The sequence below is a fragment of the Diadema antillarum genome, unplaced genomic scaffold (assembly GCF_040938485.1).
Source record: "Diadema antillarum isolate AM-2024a unplaced genomic scaffold, OU_Dant_1.0 scf00000071, whole genome shotgun sequence".
Classification (NCBI taxonomy): domain Eukaryota; kingdom Metazoa; phylum Echinodermata; class Echinoidea; order Diadematoida; family Diadematidae; genus Diadema; species Diadema antillarum.
The window spans coordinates 11683034-11695584 of record NW_027270960.1 but is presented as its reverse complement, the minus strand read 5'-3'; the positions used below and the strand labels follow the sequence as shown (position 1 = coordinate 11695584).

General features: G+C 37.4%; 1 protein-coding gene across 1 annotated transcript in view; it reads right to left on the bottom strand.

Moving 5' to 3' along the window:
* The window catches only part of LOC139717043 (RNA polymerase II elongation factor ELL-like), a 60943-nt gene that overhangs the window by 28366 nt on the left and 20026 nt on the right, over positions 1-12551 (bottom strand). The window contains exons 2-5 of the mRNA XM_071628555.1: positions 9737-9784; positions 2207-2325; positions 1510-1638; positions 658-1056 (exon numbers count right to left, since the gene is read on the bottom strand). Coding sequence (XP_071484656.1) covers positions 658-1056; positions 1510-1638; positions 2207-2325; positions 9737-9784 — 695 coding nt within the window. The remainder of the gene's footprint in view (positions 1-657; positions 1057-1509; positions 1639-2206; positions 2326-9736; positions 9785-12551) is intronic.

Below are 12551 nucleotides of genomic sequence, written 5' to 3'. Positions count from 1 at the left end.
AAAATTCTGTGTAGAAGTTTTGAAGCCCTCACCTAGTGCCATCACATGAAGCAAACGGAATCGAAATCGGGTTAGAAATGGTGAAGGAGTAGCATTTTGTAGCAAAATGTACAATATAGGTCAAAGGTCAAGGTCAAAGGTCACGACTGAAATTCTGTGTAGAAGTTTCAAAGCTCCCATGTAGTGCTATCATATAAAGCAAACAGAATCAAAATTGGCTCATAAATGACAGAGAAGTAGCAAATTGAAGATTTTGATCACACACGGACGCACACACGGACGGATGGACGGACGGACACACGGACGGACACACGGACACACACACGTACGGAGCCCGTTTCATAGTCCCCTGCTCGAACTCGTTCGGCGGGGACAAAAAACTAGTTATGAACAGATTTGGATGGAATTTTTATGAAAAGTTGGGAAAAGGGAAAAGTTGATGAAATTTTGGTAGTGATCTACAACACCATCTGGATCCAGGAACTTTTTAAAATTACCTCTGAAGGATTCTTAATCATTGACAGGGTCAATCATGACTGCTAGATGGAATGGTTGTTTTTGTGCTCTCAAAGTGCTTTTCTAGTTTCAAATCAATCAGTTGAGAGATTTAATAGAGTACAAAAAATTGAATGCATAAAGAACAAAGCATCTCTTCACCTGTAGGATCTATTATGTACTGCTGATTTCTGGCTCGATGAGAGACCGGTACTACCCTTGGTACTGAAACCAGACGGCTTGGGGCCACTACTTCTACTGCTGCTATTGCCCATTATTGCACTTTTCGAGGTGGCCAGGGACGCAGAGTGGGAGTTACGAGACGACGACGGCAACGAGGTGGACATCAACGACGACGAGGATGATGACATCAGCGTGGCTGGCACTGAGGAAACATTGAAGCTCGATGACGTGGAAGAGTACGAAATGGAATTGGAAGATACTGCGGGACTGTTGGTACTGGATGTCGATGAAGAGATGATCTTCTTGGCATGAGCGGAGATCGATTTCCGTTTGACGCGATGCCCTGGCTTGAATTGGTTCTGCTGCACCTCCTTGGTGCTATCGAATAAAATGAAAAAGAAAAATGAAGCTACACCCTGCTCCCTCCACTATCATTTTGTGACCTTCGCAGATATTATTTGCCATAGTGATGTAGTTTCAAGACTGGATCTGACATGTGACGCAGTTTACTTTATGTCTGCATTTGCTTGTTTTGTGTCTTAGGTAAGACCCTAACAATCAAAATCCAACTTTTGACAACACAAAGCGTGCATTGCTTACGAAGATTGCACAATCTTTTGATCTAGCACAGAACCTGGGGTCATGATGAGTCGCAGAGTTCCCTAGAATTTTGTGCCTGAACATAGACATGTGGTTTTACATCTATCACTCAATGATGGATTTACAAATATTCCTTCTTAATCTTTTGAGTGCTTTCAAGTGTTGACTGGCAAAGAAAACCACATAGCATGGCAGAGAAAGAGTTAACAAGTCAGCAATGTCAGGCCTCACCTGACTTTCTTCATCTCCTGGTCAGCAAGCTTCATCTTCTGCTGGGTGGTCTGGTAGACATCGTCCGTCCCGCTGACCGTCACCTTGGTCTGGATGCCCCCCAGTGAGTCCAGCTTGTCCTCCCCGCGGCTATAAGGAGACATGCAATGAGTGGTCAAAACCAGAGTGGGTTTGTGACAATCTTGCTTGAATGCCAAAGAATAGCTTATAATCAACAAGAAATTACTGCTTTAATTAGCACTGATGGCTACTAGGTAAATATGGATTTCAGCCTTTTATTTATTCCAAGGCCTCCAATTTTCTTCATTTTTGCCATCTCCAAAAATCAACCTGTTCTATTATACAAACGCTATAATACAGCTGGGCCCCGTTTTATCAAAAGATAAAATCGATTCTAAATTTCCTTACTGCACAGGCTGCCATAGACTTACAGTTGAAATCAACTATATAATCAATTATAACTCTTCATAAAACAGGGCGCTGGTGTAGCATGGCAAATGCATGATTATTAATTCTCAAAGTACTTGGGCTTTCGCACAACATAAAAGAAATGTATACGTTGGACACAATCAGATTAATGTCAGGAAAATTCTGAGAGGAAACTAGAATTTGGCTCTGCCTTCAAGACAAACTTAATTTTTTTTTTTCCTTCGCTCACATTTACTTTGAAACAAGTTGACGGAAGCCTTGAACTCACATGTTACGATAGTGCTGGATGCACTCAAAACTACTGGTGGGCGGGGCATGCAGCGGCTGGACAGTGAACTTGAATTCTCTTGCGCCATTTTTGGCCTCCTTGCTAGGGAATGTTATCACCTGTAAAAAAGAACAAAATATACCTACAGGTGTACTCAAAATTTGATGTGAGAGACAAATATAATGTAAATATATATGTAGGCCTATCCACAAAAATAACCAACAAAAAGACCCAAAATCAGGATAAGAAAATGGTCTGATTAAAGGCCACTCATTAATTTGTATAATGTGGGTTTTATCATTACTACATGTGGGTTTCCCCTGAGCTACCTGTATTTGGTCATTCATATGCTAGAAAACAATTTTGCATGAAAGGTACATAGTTACAAAGTAGGCCTATGTAGAGTATTAAAGCATGTTTTCATGAGGGGGAACACCAGATGCCATTGATCAAGTCAGTCATTCAGATGCTTTCATTTTTTTCTAATTTTTGTTTTTGCTTTTTGTAAAGGATGTTTAATAGGATGTTTGGTTTTGGTTTTCACAGGGTTGGATGTCAGAAACTGACCATCTTAGGGGAAGTACGAACAAGTTACTACAAAGTGTTTGGGTTTTTCTTTTTTAATTCTTCAATCAAAGATCTAAAGTGAAAGATCATGTAAGAAATTGTGGTAAATATTACCGCAAGTGCTGGTATAATACATATATTATCCATCATTGATATCTCTACTAGTGGAAAGATAGATGGGGTGATTAAATATGACTAATATTTCTGTTCAGCAATGTACAAAAGACAAAGTCCAACTTATAAATCTCAATTAAGTGGGGGGGGGGGGGGGGTGAGATCAAGAAAATAATAAACTTGCTTATATGAAAAGATGCACATAATCATCATAATGGAAGACCGCTACAAACACACAACCTGTTTTTCACTAACTTTACATTACAATTTGATTCTCTCACCTCCAGAACATAAACATGAACCTAGTATAATCACTGGGGAGTTGATATGTAGAATATCCTTGAAGGGCCATTGTGGAAAAAAAAAAAGAGGGAAACTTTTGATTATGTTTGGGTGATTTCCCAAAGGTGTGCTTTAGGTTTCAATTTGATTTTGTTCCAAGACTGAATACATGGGGGGAAAAATCTCAAACAATGAAGAGTTTTTTGGCAATTCTAACAAACATCCTGATATACTCTTGTAATCTGGTAGCACGCCAGGTACATCCGGTAACACTATTGCAAAATAGTTTGTCCTGTAACAGTAATGTTGCACTGGAAACTTTGCACAAACTGATCCAGGAGGAGATTTGAGTTGTGTGAAAAGTAGTTCTCACAAAAATCCCACTGTTATATCACCTAAGGAATTTCCACTATTAGACAGAGACAATTTCTATGCCTTTCCTGTGCAAGGACTTTTGAAATTTTTACCATAAAAAACAAAAATATATTTCTGCAAAAGCTGTTCTCCGATTCAAGTACAAACAAGATAATACAGTACAAATCTAAATCCTTGCTATTTGTGTAGCGCTTCAAAATATATGCTTGCCTCCATTGTGTTTTTTTTTTCTTTCAAATAACATTGAGTTACAACTCAAATTATAGTGTATGCCACTAAATGTGAAACAAAAACAAAATTGTATGTAAATGTCATTGGTGTGATTAAAGAAATGTCAGCTTCTGTACTGTTTTTTACTTTTTCTTCTTCATCCAGCACCGTTTGTCTGGAAATAACGCAGTTACTCAATTGGACACAAATGAAAACATTGACTTTTCTGCAGATGAATAATTTAGGATTAAAAATAAAATTGAAGCATCTAAACAGATATAAAGCAAAGCAGAGATTATATGCAGAATAGACTGAAAAGGCAAGCGCTAAATATAGTTTTCAGATTGTTCCCTTCGCCATTCACATACGAATTTGACAAACAAGCAATTTTGGATGAAAATACCAACAGACATTACACAAACAAACCAATTTGTGAACTCCTGAAATGTTGTTAATATAAACCTGTGTTAGATAATGCTGATATTTACAGATGAAGCTCACAAGTAGGCCTACACATAATATTCTTTTCTTCTTCTTTTTTTATTCTTATTTTAATTTTTTAATTCAAATGTCTCTACTTTGGATTCGGGCAGTAATTCTCCAAGTAGAGAGGTTTTTTGGGGTCATGATGCTGACATGATATTTTCCATACAGCTCTCATCAGCACTAAAGATAAGCATGGGGGAAGTGAGAGAGATAAAAGAAAAAAAAAGTGAATGACCTTTTGATGGTTTTAACCATTTGAATCCTTGAGGATATTTTTGCTGCAGAAAACATTATATTTTCATCCTCAAATTGGCAACTCTGCATGTCACTATACATTGTATATTTGAGAAAGATTAAATGGATCTGGTTATATCTATGAGATTTACATGAAGATGAAAAGAAAGGTACAAAGAAAAAAACTCTGCTAATTTATAAGGGAAATAGGCTTCAACATTCTAAAATGCACCACTAATTCATAATCGATAAATTTGACAAGTAAGTTAGCTTCTGAAATTTCTGCAACTGAAATTATTATTTTCTATCAATATCAACGCCTAAATCATTTTTCTTTTTTTAAACTGGATCCTACAATATGCTTGTAAGCAATAGTAACAGAAAGAAATAAAAAAAGAAGAAGAAGAAAAAAACGGCCCAATACAGAACCACAGAATTTTGGAATCTGGGACTTGATACATGTAGGTTATTAAAGGGAACCTCACTAAATAGACAGGGCAGGGGGATACTGGAATCCTATCAATGAAAAAGAAGGAGAAGGGGAAAAGGGAGAGAGATGTAACAATGACTGATAACAGCATTAACGGATAAAAGTAATGACTGTGTGCATGAGCTCTTTAGTGAAGACCACAAACAAGGAGTAAGAGCAATTATGGTACAAGGCTGTGAATGTATTATTTCCAAGGATGTAGTGTCAGACTGAGGTCATGGCCTTCCCACAGGAAGTGACAAGCTTCCTCCTTCGCATCACTAGTCTCACTCAAGGCACTCTCGAGTATTTTATTCGTTCTTAAAAGCACTATTTACCATTTGTAGGTGAAACAAAATGGGAGTTAGGGATAGAGGCAACAAATGTAAAACTGTTAATCAGTATAATCAATGTTAAGTATTGTTAAATATACAAAATATAAAATACTGTAAAACAAGGAATGTTCGCATGCATTTTAATTTCGCGAATTTCGTGAGCACCAAGATTCGCGAAATTAAAATGCATGCAAAATTTCTTGTCTACACTATATGCATTGAACGCCAGTGGCAATTAGCGAAAATTTCATGCCACGAAAAAGGCTGTCAGCTCCAATTCACAAAAATTTCGTGCCGCGAATATATTATGTTTTACAGTAGTTAACTGTTTCTAGAATAAACTGTCCACAGTTATGGTCTATTATTTAAAAAATTGTGATATTTCTGCTCATATTTCAGGCTTTATCGTGTAATTTATATGATAGGATGTTTTGTGATACAACTGACCTACACATATGCATGCATCAAATGTGATAAAGCGAACTTTTTGAATCACTGCTCCCACTGGTAAACAGTGGGTTTAACTGTCACACAGTGTAGACTGGTCTTGACTGAATAGCAAACTATGGAAACCTGAGAACCTCAAGGAGTAGAGGAAGCTAGATCTTGTAAAATCTAAAGTGGTTCCCCAATGGTCAGCCAGACTATGGGACTGGTGACAGGTGAACTGTCACACCTCTGTTACTTTTAACAGCTACTACTGCTGCTGCTCTGAGTGCATTATCAACTCACTTCTGGCACAGAATTAAGGTTTCCAAACAACTTACAAGGAGTTTTGGACAGTCTATAAATGCAAAGCTGTTTTTATTAAGGGGTTATAAATGCATTTCTGAAATGCCAAAATCAGTTCGATCGCAACTGCCTTTGAGCCAGAAATGCGTTTCTATAGTAGAGTTGATAAACACGAAGTAATTCTGAAATGTGTTCATAGCACAAACCTGCCCATGCCAACCACTGCCAACTACACATCTCCGCTCCTTGGGTCAAACTGCGCAATGGAACTGAGCAGTGACAAGGCCTCCCAATCAACTTACGACAGACTTGATAAATGCAACAAGTCAAGAAATCCGAAAGGAATTTGCATAGGCCTACATGTTTTGATAGTGGGTATTGAAACTTGATGCAAACCGGGGTACGTTGATAAATGCAGCCTTTGATTTAGAGTTACACATGTGGTGGTACGGAGACTGTTATTCTTTATGGTTTATATAAACTGAATGTTGGTCTCTCCACAGGATGCGGAGTTATTAAGTCCTACAATTGAATTCGCATTGTGTGAATATTATGGCTGATTATACAATTTTATCATGCACTTCAACAGTTGCGTGGTTTACATTGTATCTCATACAAGTAGGTCTCAATTTGTTGCTGATACATTGCTAGTATGGCATAGCCCCTCCCTGTTGTGCATGTTTTAATTTCACATATTACGTTATATTTTTATCCAACAGTTGTCTATAATCATGTTGCGACTGATTGTGCAATGATTCTGCTGAACAGGTGTCACAAACCCCCATCAAAACGGCGCACATTATGGACAAAGAATATTGACAAACTCAAGAGATGCTGGGAGCGGAGATCCTCTTCAGCCTAGCGCAAACAGAGACCATTGGGCAAACATGTGCGATCAGAACTTGCTGCTGTTTACTGCACGTGCACGTTGTATTAAAATGAACTACACTGTACATTTGTAGCCCCTATTGGCTCAACCCTTCAGCCAATAGAGGCTTCTAGCAATGTCAACCTCCGCTTACTAACAGAAGCAGGACTGTAAAAATGGAAATTTTTGGCATATAGAAATTAATGTGCATTTCCCAAACATGAAACTAGCATGACAATAAAAGCACACAATTAAAAATATATATATCTTTGATTAAAAAGTAGTTACATCGTAAGGGTAAATCTGACATGTCATTTGTTTTCTTCATGTTTGCTGCGCGTGAATTTGCATTTTTAATGTAAGCCAGTTTTCATTCATTCATTCATTCACTTATTTTTTCCCCATTTCCAACAGAAACATACAACTATATTACAGTAATTGAATACATAAATTTCATCATAATACAAAATAAAGGATAAGTTTACAAAATATTGCAAGTATACAGAAATATTGGAAATGATTACTAGCGCCTGTTACCGCAGTATGCGTAATATTCATGGAAATGAATGTATTCGATAAAAACAGAAATCGTGATTGTTGTCCATGGACTTGCTTTTGAGTCTCTGCATTAAAGGGCCTTGCCAAGAAGCTGTTCTGGAATAACTACGATTGCAGAGCAAAGCTCTTTGCAATGATGTAACACCAGCTGAGATTAAAGTAGATCTCTACAATTATCATTGTGAATGCACATAAGGTTGAAGCACAGTGAGTAAGTCATATTGGCTCATTTAAATCAGTTCCATGAAAGCTTCCAACTTCATTGTTAACTGGAGACTGTCTCTCACTCTTATTTTTTCTGTTTGCTTGGTTCTTTTCTAAGGGTAAGATTGTGACAAATCCAGGTCTTGGCAAGCACTCGAGAAATACAAGCCAAGTATGGATATATAACAAATCCGCGTTAAACAAATGCTGTTGCTTTTTATGTCACACACTACTTCCTTAGCATCAAAGTCTTTTCATTCACAATGTGCATAGCGTGTACAAATCTTGTATAGTAACGTAATTTGTGATTCCTGACCACGTCATTAAAAGTAACTAACAATTCAACAATCACTGATCCTAGATCCAACAGCCAGTGGCCTACCAGCTCATGACTGGCTAAAGGAGAGGGGAAGGGGAAGGGGAGGGGGTTGTATTATAGCAGACTTGTCAAAATCATGGTCAGTACATTGCATATAATGCACTGCTGTCATTGTGTCATTGTGAGTGTGCATTTTCATGTGTTTAGCCTTGTTTTGTCTTTTTTTTTCTCCTCAATCTTCATCCAGTTATGACTCATCGCCTCATTATTAACCAGAAACCAATCAGAATACTGTGTTTACAGCGCACATATCAAGTGCTACAAGTTGCCATCACCAAATACTGTATGTCATATCCGAAGCTCACACAGAAAGGGCGCTAACAAAAATAACACAAGCATCAAAATCTGTGTTTCTCATGGACTTCATGTTTTTGAACAGTCGGGTTTGCCCCCTTGGGTAAAAATCATTCTAGGGCCTATTTGTGATGGTTATTCAGACCAATTCTTTTTTTATATACACAGTATTTTATTCAACTCATGCTGCATCACCTTGCACAGATTTGACTGTATTGGTGTGACATTAGGAAGTAGATAATAAAAAAATATCTTTTTTTTCCCAAAATCTCAACAAAATAACTGAAAGACACATTTTTTTTCCTTTTTCCTTTTTTTTTGGCAGTCTGATGAGTCATACCAGAAATGACGTCTTACCTTATATGAGACATATCACATGTGTGGAAATCTTCACTAAGATTAAACTCATCATTATAAGGGCTGTTTCTTTTTGTTTTTCTATATACTAGCCACCCAATCTGCATCCTCACATGAATATCATTTGGTGTTAAAAAAAAAAACAGAATTCCATCCAATTTGTTGCACCTGCCTAGTACTACAGTCTGTACCTGAACTTCAAAGTGACACAATATTTCACGTGCACCCAAAAGCATTCTTTACCTTCAGTAAAAAATCTGGGTCATTATTGTCAGCTGCAGAATAGGACCTAAATTGCATCAGACCGCAGAAAACTACAAGTAGTACCTACCAGGATAAATCCCATGAGAGTTAGAGAAATATATTGAAACATAAAACATAAAGACACCTCCCATGGAGCCTGACACTCATCTCCATCAACATAATATACAGGTACCTACTGTGTGTACAAAACAAGGTTTGATATAGATTACAAAACATGAATGAAAGAGTATCATCAACTTTCAAAAATTATTAGGTGGATTTGCAAATATGTGCTACACCTTTTTCAGGCATCAAAACAAAACATTGGCACCAAAATATCTATATGGTTGAACAAATTGGATATTGTGTTCTAATCTATCCACATTAATTCACATTTTGAATATTTACTGTTATTCTGTTATACTATCCAAGAAGTAATTGCAAACATCTCTTTCTTTCTTGTGAAGTTTCAGGGTACACGTGTCTATCACACCTACTTTGCTTACCTGGGCATTTATATCTCAGCAAAATAATTCACAAGACTGCTTCATCTCTTGCTTTAGAAATGATAATTACTTTAAACGTTTCTCCATTTTATCAGCATTCACGTAGCAGTGAAGTAAAGAGCAAATGTTCATAATTGACTGTGCAAAGGTAAATGTACACTTTGAAAGCAAAATAAAAATCTTCTAAAAAATGACATTTTATGGTCAATCATCTTTCACATCTTTCCACAGGAGTTGGCAATACGGAAGCAGAAGAAAGGCTAGAGGATGGAGAAAGTGGTTGCCATGGTTACTGATGGTGGTCATTGTGTACTTACGCCGCTGTTCCCTTTGAATTGGATGGTAGGTTTCTTGTTGGTTGAATACTGGAGAAGAGAACAAGAAAAAAAGGGAGAAGGGATATGAGTGCTTGTGCAGACTCACACAGCAGGCATACATGTAAGTCAATACTTCATAACCCTGCTCCTTTAACCCGTTGAGGACGGTTTGATTTTGCTACAACACGCATTTCTCATATACGCTTGCCCGAGTACACTCGGGACTCGTCCTCAATGGGTTAAGTGCACGTAATTCATGTGCTCCTCAGTCTCACTACTCCAACACCACACCTCAAAAGTACTTCAGGTACTATTGAAACTGAATCTTTCTAAGAAATACCTGTATACTACACTTCACCGAAACCATACTTGTACACGGTTACATCCGTAAATGAACTTTGATCTTGATTTTGCACAGCCAGCAAATGAACAGGTCAAGGAAAGTAAAAATCTTGTCTGCACAGGGGGATTTTCCCCCTCACCCCCCCCCCCCTCATTTTTTTTCTCCTTTCAATACAACCATGCAGGTAAGACCACAAGAGCACATGTAGTTACAGCTTAATGATTAGATATGGAAAGTGCTCGTGTAAGCAGACACGAGTCACTTTCATTCAGTGTGCAAAGTTCACAGTCATACCATAGAATGATTCAAATCTTGCTACCTGTACATAAAAAAAAGACAAGAATAAAACATGTGAAGTTTGAAGGAAATTTAACAATTCATTGACAAATTATGACATTTTAAAAGCTTTGTTTATATTTTTGTGAATTTGGAAGGTCCTGAAATTCACTTCATAAAATATAATTGCCTTTAAAATCACACAATACCTATAGTCTTTATGGTGGGCAATAGAACCTACAGTAACTGCGCTACTTTTATCGGGATAAAAAGGAATAATACAGACATCTATGTGTAATACCTGGCTGAAATTCTTGATATCCACTTTGTAGTGTAGTACCAGGTAAGGACTTTGTTTTAACTATAATGACGGATAAACTACTTATAAATGCATATATCACAACCATCTACAAAATTCATATTGACTCCACAAAGGACAATATTCGCCCAATATTTTGCCTGGTTGATGCTCTGTCGTGGCACATTACTCAATGCAATCAATGTAATGTAGAATTATGTATCACTGGCCCCTGCATGCACCCAGTCACAACCACAGGGCGTGCATACGTAATAAAGTAGCTCGTATACCTACCGTACTTGCATGCATGCTTGCAGCTGATGCTTTACTACTGTCAATATAGTGAACGTAATAATTTAAAAAGCAACAGTGAATATAACAGTTTAGAGCAACATTGAATATATTCAAATGATTAAACAGACGGTAGTGTATGGAATTATGAAATACTTGATTCTATAAACATGATTATTTCTTGATTTTCTCTTTACAGAATGTCATCATGTAATGTTTACAGCATAAAATGGTATTTCCTCATGACTCACTCACAACTAATATGTTGATCCTAGCTTTGCAAGTATTGGCAGAACAGATCACACGACGATATGACATACATTTGTAGAATGAAGAGTAACAGAGGTTGTGTTTCGTTTAGTGCATTACTAATTATTCTTGGAAATGTGCGACATCATACACACTTATAGAATTTTCAGGAAACTGATCCTGTGCCTTAATATGACAGAAATCTAGTAACCAAGTGATGTATCTTAGTACATTTATGATTATGGCTTTAAAGGTAGGGGATACCTTTTACAGACCTCCCAAAATGCAGCATAACATTAGATATGAACCTCAGGGGACTTGTTTAGGCCACTGCTGAGAAATTTGGAAGTCAACAGTTATCTACAATTTGAATAATGCACAAAACTCAACTACTCAGTAGTTCTGTGTGTCAGCCACACTTAAGCATTTTTCTTGCAGTCTTCTGTATTTTGTATCTATAAACACAAATCTAAAAGTATAAGAGCTGATGTAATAACATATAGAGTGTGTGGCAAGAATGTATACTGAAATGTTTGTAAGTTTTTGATGAACTTTCTCCACAAAATATACATGATGGACACACATGCAGTGCATGGGTCTGCAAAGGTAGCCTAGTAATGTACTGGAATTTACGGTGAGCCCCGAAAAAAATTCAATTCAAAATCTAACGGTCAAAAAAGTGTACTAAATGTTACCTTCCACTTTCAATACTTTATGGGAGTTTCTAAAATGATACTCTCTTCAACTTACCACTGTATTTACACAACTCTTCATTTAAGGCATGCAAATGGGATTCCCTACCTTTAAGCACAACGTAATGCCCGGTTTATGCATTGAGTCTGTATCAGTCAACTGGATGCATGTTTACGACCAGTATGGTAATTTCATAATGAATAATGAAATACAGTTGTGATTTCAAGGCTCGGCAAACATACACACTGGATATTTGAAACATGATACGCTTTGCCGCCGTCCTAGCCTCACCATCGCCATTATCTCAAGAGTCTCTTTCAATGCCTGTAACACATTTCGGCAGACACAAAGTACTAGACACCCAGCCATGCAGCAGGCAAGCCCATTATTTGTACAGGTGTTTAAGCCAGCCTATCTATTTCAAGACACCCTAGTCATGACTGCATCTCAACTACACATAATATACTAGCATCCATGAGGCCAACCTCTAAAGCACACAGTACCATCACTGGGTTCTTTGTAGTGTCAACCCACATCTTACTGTGTAAGCTATCATTTTTGCGCACATATATTTTCGCGAATGAGGAGGTCAGGGACATTTTCGTGAGATGTTGTTTTCCTGAATTGACACCAAGGCTATCCTGTATGCACACTTAAAGGACAAG